The sequence below is a fragment of the Odontesthes bonariensis genome, chromosome 3 (assembly GCF_027942865.1).
Source record: "Odontesthes bonariensis isolate fOdoBon6 chromosome 3, fOdoBon6.hap1, whole genome shotgun sequence".
Lineage (NCBI taxonomy): Eukaryota > Metazoa > Chordata > Actinopteri > Atheriniformes > Atherinopsidae > Odontesthes > Odontesthes bonariensis.
The window spans coordinates 15990038-16012075 of NC_134508.1; the positions used below are offsets into that span (position 1 = coordinate 15990038).

The following is a 22038-nucleotide window of genomic DNA, read 5'->3' on the forward strand; positions in this document are numbered from 1 at the left end:
TTTTGGGGCTTTTTGTTTATCTCGTTGAAAGGAAAGACAACGGAGATGGAGTGACACATGAAAACATCCCCTCCCGGCACATGATTTATTCTAAATAACATTTCACATAAACACCACTGCCTGCGGCGTGCTGCCGCTCTGTCCACTGCAAACGGTGGCCTCGTTTTGTGCAAAATCTTTCAATGTGAGAGCCCTGTGTCATTCCACTCTGCTGGGATTTTTTTTTTTTTACTTCCACTGAAAGTCTCCAAAATTTTCAGGGGCTTTAAACGATTTAGATGAAAGTGACTGGGACAGGATGGCAAAGTTAAAGGAGCACCTGGTTTATATGCCTGTGCAGGTCAATTCTTGCCACATCATTCTGGCTGCGTAAACCGATTCAGCCATAACATTGCTGATATGGACGAGGTTCACGTCATGCTGCCTAAAGATCTATGACCAGTCACTCAGTGGGGTTACATGGCACTGAAAGGATCGGATTATTGGCTAAATTGCAATAAACCTGAGTTGCTCCTTATTTGAGCAAGGGTAATTATCCTTGGATATATGGCAGTGAATGAATCGAATCAGAGGCACAAAGCATGTCATACTCCGATACGATAGGTGGCTCTCTACCCATTTCAACTATTGCTATTAGAGCCACGTCCGGTCGACCCCTTCAACACCAAACTCAGGCATTCGAGAAAATGGCGAACGAAGAGCAAGATGAAGGTACGTCCCTCTATATTTTGTTTGTGATGAGCTGCTTGTTGCACAAACGCGATGCCCAACGGCGCATTCTCCATCGCGTTGTTTGTTTCTTTCCGACGGCGACAACAACAGTAATATCGTCTCTTCCGACCCCGGGAATAAATCTTGAGCATGCGCAGACCGCAAAGTCTAATTCACCACGTGCTTCACCGTCTATATGCACGTTTAATTTGACTTTCAACCGAGTTATCCCGGGGTCTTAATCCGATCCAATCCAATTTCTTGTCCGATTAAGGTGTCTACATGAACTTAATAACTCAGTCTTATTGTAATTTAGTCAATAATCTGATCCTTTCAGTGCCATGTAACCCCACTGTGTGTGAGGAGTTAACAAAACTTCCAAGGGTGTCCTGGAATGTCTGGTGCCGGGACATTAGCGAATATCCTTTAGGTGTTCATGGATTGGGCTTTCTTCTCACAGAGAGCATCACGTTGCCATCAGATTGGTATATGATGAGTTTGCAGGCCAGATGAACACCTCAGACTCTGGCATTAACATCCATGTGGATTTTGGGGTGCAGTTTTAAGTATTACTCACTTTAACTGCAAGTAGTTTTAATGTATTGGCTGTCAATTCAAGAAATTAATGCAAGAAAGACAGAAAAAGAGACAATAATCACAAAACACTTTTGAATAATTTATTAGGATCTTTAAATTGAAATTGTCAGAAAAATAAAGAATAAAAAAAAAAAAAAAAGGAAATCTTGGCAGGGGACAGTCCAAATCTTTGACTTTAACTGAGCTCACGCACAGCTCCACACAGAACATTGGCCCTTTTTCTAACAGTAACGTAACAAAAGACATTAAAAACAATATACAAGGGGGAACAAAACAGAAAAATATAGTTTCTTTTTTTTTTCTGAAAATAAGTCTTAATGCCGCAGAATTTTCCACTTGTTGTCTGCTTTTACCAATAATAGTACTATTTTCATTTGTAAGGTAAAAAATAACTTATTGCTTTATCGTAAGTTAAAAAGTTACAGTGTTGGTGTCCAGCAGTAGTTGTTTGTTTTGTTTGTTTTTTTTGTTTGTTTTTTTTATTTTTTTTTTTAAATCGTGTCCCAGCCTGTCCGACGGAGGAACTACTGGCTGGATCAGGAAGTTCTCAGCTGTGATGAACATCAAACAAGCTGCAGCAAGGAGGCTGAACAAACAAGCTACTTGTCTTTGTAAAGGTTCCATTTGTTCAAGCTTTCCCACTTTTCCTGCCAGCCAGTGTCGTTTTGTACTGAGGTCCTGTATCAGAACTGACTGGGAGCAGTACCCTGTTCCATTTCTGGTTCCCTGCCCAAGCCCAGTCTGTTCACCACCACATAGAGCAGCAACTATATATAAACAACAATATGTTGGTTCCAGAGGAGCACAAATTTATTACAACTAAATATGAAATGGGAGAGTCAGGCGAGAGGTGCAGATGAACCAAAATGGAACAGAGTGATCTTTTTCTTTTTTTTTCAGTACCAAAGAAAAAAAGGCAATCAAAATGTTCCTTCGTTGCCAGAAGTAGTTCCATATTACACTTTGACGTATGCGCACACTCACTCACACACGCTCAGACGCAACCACATGCACCTTCAATAGTGATAAGAGGACAGAAGATGATCGTGATTTTTCTACAACTGCTTTCTCTGAGAATGTCCTTCATTTTGTTTTCCACGGTGGACAACACCGCATAAAAGAAACTTTTTTTTTTTCCAAAAAGAAAAACAATAAACAAAAACATCAAGAAGTGAACTGCGCAAAAATATATATATATATATAGTATTTTCAAAAAGAGGAAGTTAAGTCAACCCCCCCCAAATCCCAAAGAACCCCTGATTTCTCCTGCTTACGGTTGTGATTCTTCCATAAGTCCCATCGTGTCAATCTGAAATAGTTATACGTGAAGATGTGAGACTCAAAATGTTGCTTTTCTCGAGACGTGAAGCGAACAAAGGGACAGCTTTGGGAACAGAAACTGCTTATAAACTGAACAAATGTGCCAGACAAACTGCTGGAGACGTACTTGTCGACAGCTATAGACGAAGGCGCCGCACTGAAGTGGCGCCACAGAAGTCTGGCACACAGCGTACGCATATATATATATACCATATGCGTACTGATAAAAGTAGTGAGATGATCGCAGACACAAGCAAATGACGTCCAGTCAAGTTGCTGTTAACCCTCTTTATACCACCCAATGACATGCCAGCTGGTTCAGTAACCCCACCACCCCACCCCACGTCTATGTACACTATCTTACAGGAAGACATAAAAACATTGCTTTAAAACCAATTACAGAATAAAATACCTTACAGATTATCATTATTATGTCAATATTAATAACAATATTACAAAGGTTTTGTTTTAAAGACTACCAAAATATACATTTCAGGTTTGTTTTTGTTTTTTTTCCTTGTTTCCGTGACACTTAAGTGTAAAAAAGGACTTTGTTGGGTTTGTTCTTCCTTTTTTAAAAACGCTTATCGGACAAAGATCCATCTCGCACGTCTTTTTTCTCTATCTGTTCACATCAGTAACAGCTTTGAAGTATTTCATGATAAAATGACATATCACATTGAAATGAAACAGTAATAATAATAATAATAATAATAATAATAATAATAATAATAAAAAAAATCATATTATTTCTCTGTCTTACTCAAAGATGACGACAGGTTTCTCAGAGATTTTTTTTTTTTTTTTTTTGCAGTTTTCTTCTCTCAGCTTCAAAAGAAAAAAAGCGGATAAATGGGGGTGGGGGGTGGGGAGGTCTAGTTGCTACACTACATGAGGACAAAAGAGGAGAAATGGGGGCGTTATGGTGAAGTGAGATGAGTACAGCAAAACAAGAGTTCTGGTTTTAAAAAGATATTCAGTCGGTGGGTGGAGCCACGTGGAGCCAGGAGAGCCTGGTAGAGCCTGTGGCCAGCCAATCAGGTTGTGCCATCAATGGGCAGTCAGCATTCTGATTAGCTCAACAGCAGAGGAGAAACCCTCCAATCCTCAGTGACCTGAATCTTCTCAGTGGTAGCCGTTAGTGAAAGCAGTAGCAATCAGGGGACCCTGAGGACACACAAAGGAAAATGAACACTCTCTTTACGAGCTCACTGAAAACATAAGTGCAGTCTCGCATGTATCTTAATGTATTGGAGGGTGGGTGAGGGGCTGCGTGACCTACCCCTAGACCATGGCCGAACCCTGAGCTGGGGGCGGGGCTAGCGGCACTGATGTAGCTGCTGACTCCTGAGTCCTGATTGGCTGCAGCATACAGGTCAGCCATTGGTCCAGGGCTGCTAGTGCCCAAGAAGCCAGCTGTGCGTGAAGGGGTGGAGCCTGAAAGGCAGGAGAGACGCATCGGGCTTTAACACCAGAGGGCTAAAAATATGCTTTTATTTGTCCAAGCAGGCCATTGTACAAACACTCCATCTAAAGCAAGAGTACAAATATGCAAAACAAACACGTACCTCGAACTACTGCGGCTGCTGCAGCTGCCATTGGTCCATACGCAGTCAGGGGAATGGCTGAGAATTACACAACAAACCAAATTATCGCACAAACAACTCATTGTGGATCACTCGCACATTAGATCATCAGCAATCATCTGCAGCTCAGTGTGGCTGAATCTACATCTGCTCACACAGCTGTCATGTCACTTAAATCCAGCTGATGGAAAAGGGAAAATGCACCAGTGATAAGGCATCCAAACGTGTCTGGCTTTAGGTTCACTGAAGGAAAAAACTATGTGGATGAACAAAAACGACAAGTATTGTGTGTTGAAATGAGGGCGTAAGGATAACCATACAGTTTTAACAGCAAAGCTGCCAGAGCTGCTTTTAGATCAAGGCCATACGTACAAAAGGCCGTAGGCTTTTCCGAGCTTACTGTGTCAGGAGGGAACTAAACAAGTGAATAGATAGAATTAACATGTAATCATTTCAAAGTGACAGGAAAGGAGAATGGGTCACTCAGATTTAAAAAGAGCAGCAGTCAGTACTTTTTTAATAATTTTAGATTTTTGAGGCAGAATATAATTTAATATCCGCTTTGATTTACTCTCAGAATTTCTTCTATTTTACGCACTCTTTTGACTCGAGTCATTCCCTCAGTAATAGTTGCTCAGAGTGGGTTTGTGAAAGGAGCAAAAACATTTAGAAAGACTCTGTGTTACTGCAAATTCAAAGACTTCTTTTGAGTTTAAGGGATCGTGCGTAAGGCCACATGGTCAAACAGTTCTCTTGAACTGCCTCTTCACGCTGACAGGAATAAATACAGGAAGTTGCAAACGTTTGTACTCAAGGTAAATGGTTTAGTGAACAGACTTGACGAGTTCTAACATGTTAACTGGAGAGCATTAGAGGTGCTAGTAGATGGATTTTGTGACCTTTCTAGTGTTCCTTCTAACCTAAGCCATCCGGCTGATGGGGATTAAACTAAATCACAATCTTACTTCAAATCTAAAATAGGGGACCAGACAAGCATGCAGCACCATGAAGGTTTCTGGTTTCTCTGATCTAGTTGAACTGTATTTAGCAGCGGTGACATCAAATGCACTCAGTTCCGTTTGACTTGTTGCTGCTAAATTTCCTCTCTTGGCCGTTGGAGGAGTGAGGAGCTACTGACCTGCCAGCTCAGCGGGATGGGATGATGTCAGGAGCGGGGTCCTCTCTAAGTGGAACTCTAGAAACAGAGAAGGTCAAGAGAGAGCGCTTTGTAAATACAGTCACCAGCCAGACCACAAAGCTACGTACGCACACAAAGGCAACGCCGACACGAAATCACAAGCATCACACAAAGGAGAATAAAAAGAAAAAAGGAAAAACAACTGGGTAGGACGGTAGGAGCAAAGGAAAAGGAGGGGCAATACGACCACATGAAAGCGGGTTACATAAGTAGATAAAATAAACAACAATTTGAGAGGAAAGAGGCAAATAAAAGAAATAAAACATCAACAATAAGTGTGAAAGACAGAAGGAGATGTTCAGGAAATGGGGGAAGCACTGAATGGAATAGACAGAAACATTTAAAATTACATTTTATCAGACAGGCAGCTGGCAAGTAATGTGAATGTGAATGTGAATGTGAATGTGAATGTGAATGTGAATGTGAATGACCGAAGTTCACACAGCTTTAATGTCCTACAGCTGTATCCTTTTATTACTCCTCTACCCTTGTCTGCAGACCTACAGAGAGTCACTTGTGTTTGACAATTATATGGACTTACCTGGGAACTGGTAAGTGTATCCAGGAGCAATACCAGAGTAACTGCGGCTGGTGTAGGTAGTAGTTTGAAAACCTGGGTAACCTGCGTAAAGGAAATAAAACAATCAGTTGAGTTAAGTGGGCTGATTAAAGACGCAATATCTGTTTTAGGGTACATTGATCTGATGATGGGTTGAACTAAGCTTAAACTGAAAAGCTGCAAAGGTTATTCAACTTGTCTCTCATCAGCACCGAAGTACCCAAACGGTGTTTTACGTGAACATCGATAGTTTGATCAGAAAATAAAGGCAAGCATCATCAAGTATTGCTAGGTCATTTCGACTTTAAATTCTAAAGTACAGCTCGGGGTCAAATGATCGAAGAGGAGTTAGAGATTAGCCAGACCTTACAGTGCAAGAGTCTGACATCTACAGCCTTCTCTGAGTTAATGCATCACTCATCAAAGTGCTCTCTGAAATGTCCAGCAGAGGGAGCAAAACGACCACACACCGAGGTGGGCTCAGTTCGTTTTCTCAATGAAAATCCCTTCAAACATTATTTTCCTCCAATAAGGGCCCTGCTCAGTCTTTGACTTCTGTGTTTAAATTACATAATAGATTAAACATCAGCCAAGCAAGAGACTAGTTTATCCCAAGTTAAATGTTCCAATATAGGTACTGCTTCAGTTCACAAGAAAGTGTCCAGAACTTCTTGTAATTTAAATATGCTACAGCTACACAGACACACTTTGAATTTACATCATTGCATCTTTCTCAATATGTCTCAATAAATCTCTTTTCAATGTTTCATCACAGTATTTACTTTAGCACCATTTCCGGTCAAGTTACAGCATTTAAACTACAAGCTCTACCAACATCAAGAACAATGGAGACACTTTCAGTATCCACGCTGCGTTCCATTATATTTCTTGTGTATTGTGTATTTGATTTTGGATCTCACCTAACATGCCGATGCCCAGCATGAAGGCGTCCATCCCATAAGGCATCACTCTGGAGCGGCCTCTGGCTGAGCCTGTTGGCGTCATCACCTCCTTGGGCTGAGCTTTCTTACACTCCACCTGCAGTTACATTTAGCAGACGCTTTTATCCAAAGCAACTTACAAAAGAGGAGCGGCATTCAGTGCAGGAAGAAACTGGCCTCTGTACGTTTATGTGCTGAATTGGTTTAAATCAGTAAGACAGGTGCAAAAATAAATCCAGGGCAACACAACATGATTTGTGATCTCCTACTTAACTCCAGATGCACCTCCAACAAATCCTAATATCACAAATGAGCAGTGGCCTGAGCATGTTGGCAAACTCTGTTGCTGCCCACAGGCGTACCATTTTGTTGTTGATCTCATGGAAGTGGATCTCGCACACCTTCTCCACCACGTCTTCGTTCTCAAAAGTGACAAAGCCAAATCCTGAAAGAGACCAAAACAAAGAAATACAGATACTTTAGCGGCTGTTCTTTCTCAACAGGAAAAAAAAAGCCACGGCTTCAGCGTCCTCCTCTCCCTTGATCACCACAACACAATGAGCTGGGAGATGAAGCGACCCTTCCCGTGTCATGCTTGTCAATCAGGTGTTAGCAGAGTGGAGCAGCAGGGGACGGGGCGTGGCCCTCCCAACGCTGAGCCCAGATCGTCATCACCAATTTCTCTAACTCGTCTTCCCATTTCCTCGCTTGTCTCGTTAAGTTATTTGATCGCCTGTAACCATCCTGACCCTGCGCGGGGACCCTTAGCGGGCCCTGCCCTCCCAACCATCGGAGAGGACAGAGATAAATAGAACAGGGGGAGGAGAGAGCAGACGAAAGACAAAAGAACGTGATTGGAGAAAAACACAGCCTTGTTTCCAGAGGTTGGCGTAATGACTCTATCATGCTGCTCCCCCTTTCATTTCTGAGGACTCGCTCTTGATGTCAGCCCATATTGACAGTATGTGCGAGTGTGTAAGTGCGCATATGACTATGAATACCTACCTCTGTGTCTGTTGGTTGTTTTGTCGAACATGAGCATGGCATCATCGACCTATGAGAACAAAGCAAAGAATCCATGAGCTTCAACATATTAACACTCACACATCATTACCCAGCATGGGGTGCCATTGTCCCTCTTTAGCATTGGAGTAAGAAGGGAAAACAGATGGAGAGGGTGGAGGGGAGAGAGGGAGGGGATGACAGGTGACAAAGGAGAAGACTGAAAGGGTGATAAAGGAAGAGAAGGATGGGGAAATCAGGGGAGATGGGGGGGCGTGCTGTGTGGAAAAAAACTGAAATGCAATCTGTTAATGTGAAAAAGAAGTGAATGTTCAAGAGGAGAAAACTCTTCTGAGCTCTCCCAAACTCTGTCCTGCTTGCTCTCACCTCTTTTTTCCTTTCATTCGTGCGCCCTCGCTGTCTTTCTTTCCCTCTCTGTAAAGTTTACTATTCCCATGGAGACTGTGTAAAGAATTTCAATTAGAAGAACTTGCCAACCCCCCCCCCACCTCATTTCAGTGAATAGGATGGAGAGAAAGGAGTAAAAAAAAAAACGAGAGTGACAGCAAGGGAGAGAAGGAGAAACTGACAAATGATAGGATGATTTCAGAAAATCTGTGGAGGATAAAGTTTTGATGAAGGATAGAAAATATTTTAGGGAAGATTTTGAATTATAAAATAGAAAACAAAGTGAGCCGGAGTCTTTGTCAGCGCGCTCTTCTTTTATTCTCCTTCTCCCTCCTCTTTCCTTTTTGCACTCACTCCACTGCCCTATTCATATTCCACCTCCTCCCCCACCTCCTCCCACCCTCCCTCACTTGTCCTTCACTGGCAGGAAAGTTAGCAGCTTCTGCTCGAGCTCTGACGGAGGCACACGGGGAAGCCAAGGCCTGCGAGCACTGTGGTGGAAATCAAACTTTTAAATCTGCAACACAGCCTCCCCGCATCGCACGGGCACCCGTGTGGATTATGACTGCATGGCTATTTTCATGTGGCAACGAGCAATGAAACTCAAACCAGCGTAACATGAGTGGCAGAGGCCTCTGGATGGTCCAGCCGTTAGGATTTTGACACTTATCTCACATGAAAAAACGCCGCACTCACGCCTTCTTGTCGATGAACGGGGACGGGATCAAGGTTGCCTCTACAACCTTCCTGACTCTCATCCATGTCAACATATAGCTTGGACACAGTCACATACAGCCCACCCCACCCCCGGTCCTCTCTGTGTCCTTCATTCAGTTTTTATCCTCCCCCTCCTCTCCTCTCCCCTCATGTCTTCCGCCCTTCCGGTCGTCCAAACTCAATGACACAGCAGAGAGCCAGGGAAGAGGACACTAGGTAGACAGCTGCAAGCCAACATGTTATCATTAGAGTAGAGTTACACACACAGCTAGCCCTCCAGCTAGCATTAGCAACATCTATTCTAGTGGAGATGGCTAACCGTGTCAGCCCAAGGAGATTTTGAGCTGTGCCGCTCTGATGGTACATTTTTGAAGCAAGATAAAAAAAAAAATGAAAAAGACAATACAGAACAGAAATGCTAATGTGGCTTTTCTAATTGTCTTCCACAAGAATATGATGGTGAGCGGACATGAGAACCATTGTGTCACGTGTGTGAGCTTATGCTGTGGTCCCTTGCTTTTGCCAAAACCAATAAGAAGACGCTCACACGATGTCCCCTGCCCAGGGTGCTGTAAAACAATCTGATTGGATAGCTGTGGGAGTCTGAGATTGGCTTAGCAGTGGCTCAGTCACTAACTACTCTGCACTGCATGCAGGGAGTGAAGAAAAGTTAAGGTCATATTCTCAAGTTCTGACATTCTCAGATGTACCGAAGCATAGGTTCAACTGAGATCTCGAGCAGCTGAGCGCAGCCTTAAAAATATCCCGTGTTTAGTGAGGCGTAAAGGCATTGTCTGAGGAACAAGTGTTTGCTGACAAGACCATTACACTTTTTTCGCGAGATTATGAAAGGTGGCATTCACATTTTTTCCCCGCTGTCTCCTCACATCTCCCTCTTTCATTCTCGCTCTAGCTCTCCGGCCATCTCTCTCTAAACAGGCCAGCAGACAAAGTGTTCAGTCAAGCCTTCTAATCGCCAGCTCACATGGGTGAGTGGAGTCCCAACTTTTCCCGTCTGCCCTGTCCATGCTGCATTTTTCATCTTATTCACTCCTTCCATTGCTTGCTGCTCTAACATATCCTCTCATTTTATCTACATGAGTAAAAAGAAAAAAGAAGAGAAAAAAAAAAGGAGAGGGGATTTAAATCAAAGTTTATTCTTGTAAGTTACTTTCAGGTATGCAGTGCGGAGAGGCAGGACAAGGAGACATTAAACTTTGGATGTAACGTAACTGGCTTCGAGGCCAAATAGGCCTGAAAAACTCATTATTTAATGATCTAACTGCATGCTCAATTATCGCTTTAAAACACTTTTCATTTCATTTTCGGCCTTGGCCAAAAAGAAGGGAACTCGTCCGAGTTTGCAACCAGGATAATGACAATCCACCTAAAGATGCAATATAATTTCTCATACAAAGATGGTTGCTGCTGTCTCCCCAGCCTGGGGACATTTAGCAATAGAAGCTCAGACTTGTTCCGTTGGAAAGCCGTACATAAACAGAGGCCTCTGACTCCTTGGTTTGGTCAAAAACACCTGACGTCTGTCGACTGAGCAGCCATTCGAGTCTTGTCTAATGAAGTCTGCACAGGTATGCTTTGAGACGTATATTCCAAAAAAATAAACTCCGGCATGAATCAAAGAGTTGCATAAAATGCAAAGTGCATTCTGTGTTTTCCTTGCAAGGCGGTGCCACAGTATGAAAATAAACAGGACACTGAGTCCTGCTTCATCTAAACCTGCACCTTGTAACCCAGCTTCGATAATAAACAAGAAATACCTCCTGCTCAGCAGGAATGCACTGTGGGATTGCCGCTATCCATGATAGAGCTTTGGTCTCACGTGTCCAAACAGTCCAAATATTCCCTCATCCTGCGGAGGGAGTGTTGTCTTAGATATGAGTGTCTGTAATCACCAGGGAGAACTGATTCGGCACAGAGCCGCAAACTGCCATTTTAGAGAGCACACTCAGGAAACAAGACGCATGTCACAACATCCACCTGAATGAGTGTGATGGTCACACATTTAATCTGCATTTACCAGGATCCACAGCTTAAAATGAAACGGCATCATGTGAATTTGAACCAGCACCTTAAATGCGGTAATACCCCAAGCATGAGTCAGAGGCCAACAGAGAGAAAACACAGCCAGACATGAGGCAGAAGGAGCTTCATGCTGTTAATTTCTTCCAACCCATTAGGCCAACATCCTGAAGCAGTGCTCATTTTCAGACTGTCCTGCTCACCGACAGCAGCACAACCACGCACTTAATGTTTGTGACAACTGGATCACAGCCTGTGAGCCCTACTGTCTGTCTGTGTCTGCACAAATGTATGCAAGCTCGCCTCCCTCTGCAGCCATGACGATGACACTGTCACACTTTCAGGAGCGCGCGCGCGCGCACACGTCCTTCCATTCATGCAAATGCACACTTCTCACACATTTTTTTTCCAAAGAAACAAAAATACACTGGATTACAGCGGGACAATGGGCAAAGGCAGGTCACCACGGCAACAAGCAAAGAGGGGCTGGAGCAGGGGATGTGTGTGTGGAATGGCAGGGCGTCTGAAGTACTGATTCGGGGAAAGGTGGAGAAGAGGTAGGCGGGGGGTACTGTTACAGGAGCAGCTGTTGCATTTGATTAGTTAATAAGAAGGGTCTGAACACTGCTCAAACACACTCCCAACCCCCCTAAGAGTAGTTAGCTAAAAAGTTACCCAAACTGGCATGTTTTATGAATACTTTGATATATTTGTGGCCCATCAAATTGGTGTTTTTCCCCTTTGATAGTCACTTTTGCTCCTCACTATCTTAACACCGCCCCCCCGCCCCCTTCTCTGCCCTTCAACCTCTTCTAAGATCCCCTCCCTCGCGCTCTGTGGGGGGTTACTTCTTCCCTTTCAGTCCCCTACCATCTCTCTCCTCTCTTCCCCTCCTGCCTTTTTTTTCCTTTCCTCCCTCTCCCCCGGCTACTCATCTGTCTCCACAGCATGTGTTTGTGCCTTCCAACAAATTTTCATTCAAAGCAGCTAAAAAGGACAAACGCAGGGGCCAGAAACACAGAAATGTGATTGAAAAAGAGCAAAACAGCCAACGAAGGGGATAAACTAACAAACTAAGTAAGACTATGGCAGACAGAGCAGAACCACCAGTGACCATGTAGTTTTCTGTCATTTCTTTTAGTTCTTTCATTATTTTAGTCCTCAAAATACCTTTCAGTGTTTTTCACTTCTCTGTAGCGAGGTCTTTTTTTGTGTGTCTGTTGCTTCTCCACTTGAATAAAAAGGTAGAGGAGTAACAGGAGAAGTGAAACAGGCTTTTCTCCATCAAATGGATGTTTTATAGAATAGCTGTCAAAAGGACAGAAGAGAGGTACTTGTTCCCCTAGGCTGAACTTTTGTAGCTGCCAGAGGGTACAAGAAAGAGACTGTAGCCTTAAGTAATTTGATGAAACAGAAATTGACATTTTTGTTTTGTTTTGTTTTTTTAAACATCATCATTGAGTTGGCTATAATAACTTTGAAACCACAAGTTGCCAGGAAGTGTATTAAAAGTAGTCAGCCAACAGGCAGTAAAAGCAATGAACAAAATGTTATGAGTAAAGCATGGAAAACCATTCAAATAAAATCAATGTGAGGCAATTTATCTCAAAATTATGGCTAAAAAGAAAAAACAAATTGGTGGGGTAAAAATAACCTACTTAGCTAAAATAGCTAAAAGCTAATTTATTGAATGAGCTACAAAAAAGTCAGTGAAATTGTCAGCTACCAATTGAATAATTGGATAAACAGTAGAAGCAGTTGTCTTAAAAGCAGTTGCTTTTAAAAATGAGTGATAACAAGCAACTAAAAACCGACAGTTCGGTACGTTTAAAAGAAAGAAAGTTAAATTCAGATAGTGGTACCTGTTACAGACACGCTGTCTCAGACGATGAAAAGGTTAGGAAGCACGGCATTAGACAGCAGCAGGTTTGGGAATAGTTTACCTTTCCAAACTGGTCGAAGTATTGCTTCACATCTTCGATGGTAGTATTGACTGACAGTCCTCCGACAAAGATCTTCTTTGTCCTGGTCACCAGCTAGCAACACAAGAAGAAGGTATCTTTCATCACTAATGACATTGGGTAGGGGGTAGATGCTTAAGATAGAGACTTTGTCTTGGTTGATGTTTATCGAATCAAAAAGATTTCTGAAAAAAGCTTTAAAGCTCATACAGCTAGGAGTTAGGTCCACATGTAAACGTGTATACGGGTAAATAATGTGTGTTAGCATTCATTCATTTGTAAGCCAGGACACAAGTGTCTTTGGGTTTTCAGGGGGCAGCACCGAGGTTAGGGTGCAGAGCACAGGGTCATAGTGTCAGGCTAAGCAAGTTGACTGAAGCTCCAATCTGGTCACGTGCCTGACTCTAATCCCAGCCAATCAGGGCTGGAGGATTAGGGGTGACATATGACGTCATCAATACTCCTTGCTGTTAACCCCATCAGAGTGTACTAACCTTAGGCTGAGCCCGGCGGGGAAATGCCACCTTCGGGTCGATCTGCAGGTGAGAGATTATTTGTAATGAGTTTTAAAAGGTGGTAAAAGCAGACGTAAAATTCAACAGGCTCTTATATCAATTTAAACATGAAGTATCCAAGCAATAGCCTATTCCCTCTGGAGTTTCTATTCAGATTTTTCATGGACACATCATTTATGTTTAGGGTTAATTCCCTTCTTTAGAGATTGGCTTCCCACAGTGATACAACTCAATTTTAAAACTCCCTGCAGGCTTATAAACAAAGAGCATTAATGCAACTGTATACTTTAAAAGTAAGCTTCCTGACCGCATAAACATGAATGATTTAAAACTAAACATGTCATAATTTCAAGGTTCCAATTTAAATAGTTATATTCTTAAATTCTTTTAGCATGGAAACTAAATCTCTTCTTCTTCCGTGTATGCTGTTCAGTGGCTCATCTCCTGCATGTGTAAAGTCAATGTCAATCAATGAATTATCACAGTGTTAACTACCTAGAATTAGCTACAACACAGAGCCTCTAAGTCTGAACCCATGTGAAGGACTACTATGGTCCTGAAATAGAACATATGCTAATCCGCAAATATGTATAGTAGACCCTTGTTTATGCAAGCTACCACAAATCCAAACACACCAGCAAAACAAACAGGCAAAAACAAACTGCACATACAGTGAAACATCAATACATACTTTCTTTGAATTGTGTCTTGAGACATCTCAGCCACAAACAAGACAGCGGAGGACAGTCTGGTATCATAAAATGAGCATTTCATATTCTGAGTACATTTCGGATGAATGGATTTTTTTTTCTTCTTCAATCTCACAAATCCCAACAACCTCCATTTTGGATAAGCTAGATTTGACTGTATCCATCTTTCTTCCCACTGGAATGTCTCAGCAGTGGTCAAGGTTACAGATAAAATTAGAAGTAAATGAGCTCTGAATGAGCTGGCCTTTAATAATGCTAAATATGCAATGCCTGGCCTGGCATTTTAAATTTGTGTGGAATCTCGTGTTATTCACTCTCAAGCCGACGAAAGAGATTATTTTAGGTCACAGGACCTTGTAGTGTATTAGGGTCTTAGAGTTCCATCTTTGTTGTAGTAATTGGATGTATGAAGCAAAGCCCCTTGTGTCTCACTCAACCACTATTAGAGGTATTGAATTGATATTGGCAACTAAAAAGAGCCTATGAAATAGCCAAAAATAATTACCTAGAATGTGGACAATACACATGATACTAAGGAGGGCATTCATTCAATATTAAAAAAAAATCCTTTCATCTCTTTTCTGCGATAATTGCATGCTTCTGATGACAAATGCGCTGGCAAATATATCCTATGAGGGCCTTTAAGTGCCTCAGATTTACCACTGCTGCGAGAGCACAGCACTCTGTAACTAAGATGCAGCTGCAGCGCCCTTGGAAGGGATTGCAGAAGGACTTTGCACCTTGAAGTGAGACGCAAAGATGGGGAAGAGTCATGTCACCTCCAGCTGGTTTAAACACAAAGAAAAAGGTGACAAGGACACACGGAGCCACCAACGGCTAGTGGCAACAGCAGTGCAATAACCAAGCGTGCTCACAAACAAAGACGACACAGCTTTTCTAATAGGATCGGTGCACAATGGGAGAAATGTACCAAATATAGATGGAAGCGACTATGCACCAACTATATGACACTACTTTTTGTCCTTTAACGGGATGCAAGAAACGAGGACGATTCTCAATGTTTCGAGACAGCAAAAGTAAAAATGCAGCCGCCCTACTAAACTACACCCAGTTCATGCTAGAAAAAATAAAATGACAAGCAGAGGACATCAGAGAGAGTGAAAATTAACAAAATGCATTAATAAATATGCATTTAATACTGTGCGAAGTTGGCAGCATGTTCATAGTTTCATCCGACCTCTGCCCTGAGAGGTACCAGCCTCTGATCTCCAGGTCAGACCACCTGCCTTTAACATGACAAGAGGACCAGAGCCGCCTGAGGTGATTATGAGGCAGGGACACAGATGGACTACGAGCTGACAGTGACAGCGGTCATAAGACTGCAGCCACATAATGACTGCCACAGTAAACACTAAAGACAAAAAATGCTCACGTGCACTATAATGTCACAAACAAAATTTCATGAGTGGGAAGTCAGTAGATGTACACACACACATATATATATAAATAAATATATATAAATTTTTTTTTTCTTTATTTCTTAAATTAATGAGTTAATTAAATCCCACATGGCACCAAAAAACTTTTCAATACAACACAACGCAATCAGAGACACTAAACACACCAGTTTAATATGCATTTGTGGCATATTGTCACTGTAAGTCACTTTTTGACAAAGTACAAATATTTCTTAGCTTTCAAATAACACCGTAAAATGACTAGACTAGGTTAGACCTAATTCAATGTCTGTAGTAGTGCTACTATAGCTACATGTCATGCCATGCTGTTAACAAAAAAAAAAAAAAAAAAAAAAAGAATCAGTCCACTTCAGTGAGAAAACAATATATCTAAAATGCCATTTCTACATCTGGCTGTTCTCAAAAAGGAGGCAATAATAAACGACAACTAAAGCATCTATCAGAGTGGCAGATTAGCCTCAAGGAAGACAGATAGGCCACAAAGCAAAAAGTAAAATGACTTAGCCAGGTCACCGTTTGCAACACTCAGACATAGCTCTTCAGAGGCTTGACATTTGAGGATAGGCTTGGCCATGTAGCAGTCCCAATCAGACTGGTGAAAATGTATCTACACATGAAAAATGTTAGGAAGGGAAAAAGTTGCTCTTCCGAGCCTGACAGAGAAGAGTTACAACCGAGTGTTCGTGAAATGGTCTGACTAACATCCTGCTTCATGACATCCAACCTCCGCTCAATCTAAGCAGCAAAATGACAGCAGAGCCTACAATATGATTTTAGTGGTTTAGCTTTTGAGGACTACACTAATCTACAACCAATAGTCACCTCACGTGGCGCAGAGCATCCACCAGTGTTACAAACTGGAAAACAAAAATAATGAGAAACAAAAAGAATGTCAAATCAATAGATGGGCAGGTAGACAACACAGAGACAACAGAGAGTGGAGCTAAAGGAAGAGTGAAAGCACAGGGAAGAAAGAAGGCATTCGTTTGCAAAACGGAGTCAGCCCATGAGAAAGTGGGGCTGTCCAGTGTGGCGGTGCAGTGGGGCCATCCCAGCAGGCAGCCCCTCTGATTTCATTAATTAACAGGACAAAGGGTACAAAACAGATGGGCCCGTAGAGGAACTGGGGCTCCTGAGCTACCCCCACAGACTCACATTCATGTATGCACACAACGTGTAGCACCCAAATGATGTAGCGCAAAGGTAAACACCAACACATGTATACACAGTGACATATACATGTAATTACAGGGGCAAGAGCACAGACTCGTTCACATAAATGCTGATGCGCCTCTTTGAAACGCGCTCACATAAAGGCATATTGACGCTGACCAACGTGCCAAGACATTCTCACAGCGAAATGGCAAACACCCACACTGATAATAATAAAAAAAAAAGCGCCACAGGCTACCCCATTATGGCAGCATAATCAATATCAGCTAAACAAAAAGCCATAAACAGAAGAGGAGACAAAAAGAGTTGGCATATCTACTATCCACAGAGTGAGGGAAGGAGACTTGGTTTGGGCTCAGGCCAGCAGAGTCAATCTGCCCAGCTGAACAGTGGCACAGTAGTTAGTTAACGAAGCACGCTAATGAGGACCTCCGACCCAACCCTATCCCTGACCCCGCACCACTCCACAAACAACTAACCAGGGCGAGATGTGTGGCGGTGAAGTGGGGGGGTGGTGCACATGTAGCACACCGACAGTGTCCTGGATCCACCTTCAGAGCAGATCCAAGCTTTATCCACGGATCTGGGAGCCTGCGTGGACCTCGGAAGCCCAATCCAGTTTGTTTCCTTCAATCCGATTAGATGCTTTTCAGATCCATACTAATTACAGCACAGGAACCCCCCGCCCCTCTCTCTCTCTCTCTCTCTCTCTCACCTATTCTTCACCTTCTCCACCCCCCACCGGCAGTTCTGTCTATGTCAGCATTACCAGCTAATCTTCCACGAAGACTCACTGCTCACATCTCTGGTGGCCAGGTGTTGGATCAGAGGAAAGTGGAGACTGTGGTACTACTGGTTCACATATGCTGTTAAAGTGTAACTGTGACAGGGTATTTCACTTTTATTAAGTACATATAGTGTATGAAGAAGATATGCTGGGACAATGCCCTTTAAATAAACACCAATTCTCCATTATCATACATTACTGACCCATAATCGCTAGATACATAACATAAAAGGAAGGATGGAAAAATGCACAATAATCAATCACTTATGAATACGCCACAAACCCTGTTTTAGGTCAGCGACAGGAGAAGTGGCTGACAATATCTGCTCCCATTTTCTCTTTTTCCTTTAACTGATTCTAGTGAAGCATTTCTCAGAGAAAACAAATACCAGTTGTGCCCTTCTTCTCTGTCCAGAGAAACACAACTGCACACCACAGCCCCGAGGACATACTCTGCTCCGACAGGAAATCTAACCTCCAACCAAAACAACAACCTCAACAGACCCCTCTCTGAAAACAATAGGCAACCTCGCATTGTTGTATTCTGATTTTTAGCACAGGTATGGGAGAGCATTTCTACTGTACTGCTGATATTTAGCCTGTGACTTAAAAAAAGAAGAAAAAAACCCAGGATGTAACAGGACTGTAAATGTTTAATACCGCGTTTAACCAGCCGGACCTTGCACCAGTTCACGTAGTTTACTTCTCAGTCCGTGTGCGCTGAAATATCATGGCTCTGCATGACAGGGCTAAACATCAGAGCATCGAATATTCTTCCTCATTCCAGGGAGGAATGTCTTTCTCCAGTCTGATAAAACATTAGTGTGGAGGGACAGTCCAGGTGTGTTTCAGACACACGAATTATAGACCCAATGTTATTATGCAGACATAAATATACTAAATAATAAAGGGATCCCCCCCCCCCCTGATTTTCATCCTTTTTGCAATGTTTCATTTTGTGTTGACAAAAATAAATAAATAAACGAATAAAATAATTTGGCACTTTATTTCCAAAATGGAAAGATAAAATGGCAACCATGCCCCAGTGAAAAGCAGCTGGTTGGATAAATGATGCCATGGTGTGCTTCCCCACCAGACGGCTGCCACAACAACCTGAGCAACCAGAGCCGCAGCATGTGAACCATTAACATTATTATTGTTTAGCCTTACACTGTATTTTGGTTTATAATAGGGCAACGCCTAACCCCACCAACGGCCTGCCAAGCTGAGCTCCCACGAGCGTCCAAACCAGTGTTAACACCACACATACACACACAGGGTCTGGCTCTCGAAGACTTCAACAGTACCTAGTTTTAAGAGGTAATATGAGTCACTGAGTAACACTTTGCAGTTGCTTGGAACCAGCTTGAAACAAACACGGCCATGTTGTGATCAATCTAACAATCTTGTACAGAGAAATCCATTCACATATCCCAGCTATTTGAAAATTGCTGCTTCACACTACCGACAAAATATCTCGCACACACAAAGTGGGAAAGTCTGACGTGACTTGACATTATTTGTGTGTGTCAGAGCTCTGCCGCCCGACTGAGCCCAGTGCCTTAAGTTCATGCAAAATAGCAGAGAAGTTGTTATGGAGACATAAATCCCATTGGGTTGTGCAGTTACAGCACCGTCTCCAGAGGCTGGCGTCACCCCCGGCAACAGACTTGCTCCAACAACTAACCAACTCTACCTTTCTACCCCCCAGGGCTCTGCTGCCTTTCTGTGCCACCGATTTTCACTCTCAAATGATCCTCTTGAGTGTGTGTTTCTGTGTGCGTGCGTGTGGTTAGGAAAGGACCACAAGCTGACGAAGACACACCCAGTCTCCGTTCCTACAACCAATCTACATAACCAAGACAGCAACATTCACACCTCATACATATTCAAATACAAGCGAGCAGCTCTGACTCTTACCAAACAAACCATTGGGATTCACTCGCGTTTTCATGGCATTACCCTTGATACGAGTATGACCTCTACCAGGCAAGTGATTTTTTTTCCATTTACACACATTTGAATGTTCATGTGTCAGTAGTGTAGATGGGGAAATTTCAGAGAAACCCCCAATCAGCAGGAGCACAAACACATTCTCTACAAACCTCAGAGTGGCATGAATATTTCAATCTAAAAACTCACTTTGACCTCACACACTAACCCCTGCATAAGTTCGGGATCCTCTGCTACAACTGTTTCCCTCCCTCAAACTCTGAGAGCTGCCACTAAAAACAAAGATAAAAAGAACAAAAAACGAGGGCTGTTATTTTCTGTGACAAAAAGAAGAGGAAAAAACTTGTGAGCTCTGCCCTGCATAAAACCTGTGAGGGTTTTGCAGGGGCTCCTACCCCATTCAGGTCCCCAGGTAACCATGGCAATGAAGACCAAGAAAGAACGCTTTCATGTTGGCGCCCTGAACCGGGATTTGGAGGGGGAAATGAGCAGACAGGAGGAGGAGAAGGAGGAGGAGGGTGGCTGCCCCAAAACGCACTCCTAAACTTTACAAGCCATACGGTGGGAGGCAAAATGCACGGAGAGGAAGAAAAAAAAAAAAAAAAAAAAAAAACAAGCTACACAGACCTAAGGAAAAAAAGTTACCCAAATGGTGTCATGCAGTTCTCCAGAATCACCCCAAACTCACCGTTTTTGAGTCCAATTCGTGTCTGTTCTGGGCCAAAACCTTTTCCACTCCGGCTTGTTCTGCGTACGTTACGAAGCCGAACCCCCTGCAGATGAAGAAGACAAGCACCCAAAATCAAAACGCAAACTCGCAGCACTTCAGACACCCTTCATTGAAAAGCATGGACGAGCATGAGGCATCCAGTGATAGGACGGCGGGGCGCACACGCCTCCTTCTTACCTCGACCGCTTGGTAACGGGATCCCGCATCACCATGCACTCCTTCACCTCGCCAAATTTACAGAAGTACTCCCTCAAGCCCTCTGCAAAAAAAAACAGCGACGAAATGTCGTTAAATCAACGCAGGGATGTTAGAGTCGCCCCTGTAGGCCCTATGAGGCCAGTGGCGCTCGCAGTGGCCGAAGAGACACAATGGGGTCGGGGTGGACCACGTTGTGTTTGTGTCCCTCCTGTCTTTCGAGATTGCACATTTGCTATCTGGCCATTCAACACAGTAGCCGATTAGGTCCGGTGGACCACGAACAAGATTGCTATTTTAACCTAGTAGCAGCAGTGGGGATAATAACACGGGCCATCGCAACAAGAATAAACTGTATTCAAGCACCAGCCTGCGCTCTTAAAATAAATGAATGGATTCAGCGGAGCGCAACAATAAGGAAAACAACAACAGAAGCGAGAGCTTCAGCAAGAGCTGAACTTTCGCTTGGAATCTGAATAATCGATTACTTTTACTACAAGTATCCTCCTCGGTTATTAACAGTGTAATGAGTGCACAGGGAAAGGCAGGCAAGTCGTTGTATGTGCACGATTCCCAGCGTTAATCTCCTGCGTCTCGGCAAGTCTAAATCCTAAAGGCTGATCCTTAGTGAATAGGAGGCTTTGATTTAACTATTTACAGTGTTTCTGCTTAACTTCAGGAAGCCTCGCATGCATATGGAAGCTAATAGAAAGAGAAATATACAGATGAGAAAACAGGAGTCTTTCATCCAGACTTAATAAAGTAGCGTGCGGGACAGCTCACCTTGTGTTGTCTGCCAACTCAGACCCCCGATGAACATTTTGCTGGATGAGAGAAACACAAGCCGTAAATCACACAGAATAAATCGCGTCTTTCAAGTACAACACAGGCACATTCAAGGCGAAAACCTGGAGGGATTATGTTGTAATATAGCATCAATAAAGTAAGAAGAAAAGCATCGGCCATGTTGCGAAGTCACCCATCGGCCAGCCGGGCCGTTATAATCCCCTAGAGGAGGAAAAAAAAGGAGAGGATTTTCCAGATGATGGAGGAGAAGTTGCAATGTGGCCTTCTGGAGGAAAACCGCGGTAAATAAACAAACAAGAGAGGGGGGAGGGCGGGGGGTGGGGGGGGACAGACGGAAAGCAGCGGTGCGTCTGTGTCTCCTCCGCTGAGTGGATCCATCCCACACATACAGACACACACACACACACACACACACACACAGCGTGCTTGTCTTTTGTCTCGGCGCGGCTTCGCTCCCGCACTGAACTCAACTAAAGTCCAAGGTGAACTCAAACCGGGCCGAGAGGCGAGCGAAAGGCAGGCGGACCGGCTGAGGCTGTTACCAGGGGTCGTGGGGGGAGTTGTCCGTGCCGGAGGACAGGCTGCTCTGGCTCCCTTCCGTATCCATTCTGCTCTCCGCTGCTATATTCCCGCACTGTGAGGCGAGGAGAGGCAGTGAGGCTTCCACTGCTGCTGCTGCTCCAGACTCA

At 43.4% G+C, this 22038-nt stretch overlaps 1 protein-coding gene across 1 annotated transcript; it reads right to left on the reverse strand.

The window, feature by feature from the left end:
• Nucleotides 1-1374: 1374 nt before the first annotated feature.
• Nucleotides 1375-22038, reverse strand: LOC142376867 (RNA-binding protein Musashi homolog 1-like). The gene is made up of 14 exons (XM_075460502.1): nt 21892-22038; nt 21326-21366; nt 20525-20606; nt 20306-20390; nt 13535-13576; nt 13023-13115; nt 7918-7966; nt 7275-7357; nt 6892-7009; nt 5954-6034; nt 5353-5409; nt 4197-4253; nt 3911-4065; nt 1375-3795 (listed from the first exon to the last, which is right to left on the reverse strand). The coding sequence occupies exons 1-14, from the start codon at nt 21954-21956 to the stop codon at nt 3754-3756; spliced, it is 1050 nt and encodes a 349-aa protein (XP_075316617.1). The 5' UTR covers nt 21957-22038; the 3' UTR covers nt 1375-3753.

What these genes read in the sequence shown, in the direction of transcription:
- LOC142376867 (XM_075460502.1), bottom strand. Translation starts at nt 21,956, where the DNA reads ATGGATACGGAAGGGAGCCAGAGCAGCCTGTCCTCCGGCACGGACAAC. An exon ending in AACTCCCCCCACGACCCCTG is followed by an intron (nt 21,367 to 21,891) that starts GTAACAGCCTCA and finishes TCTCTCATCCAG; the next exon opens with CAAAATGTTCATCGGGGGTC. An exon ending in AGCAGCCGCAGTAGTTCGAG is followed by an intron (nt 4,066 to 4,196) that starts GTACGTGTTTGT and finishes CCTGCCTTTCAG; the next exon opens with GCTCCACCCCTTCACGCACA.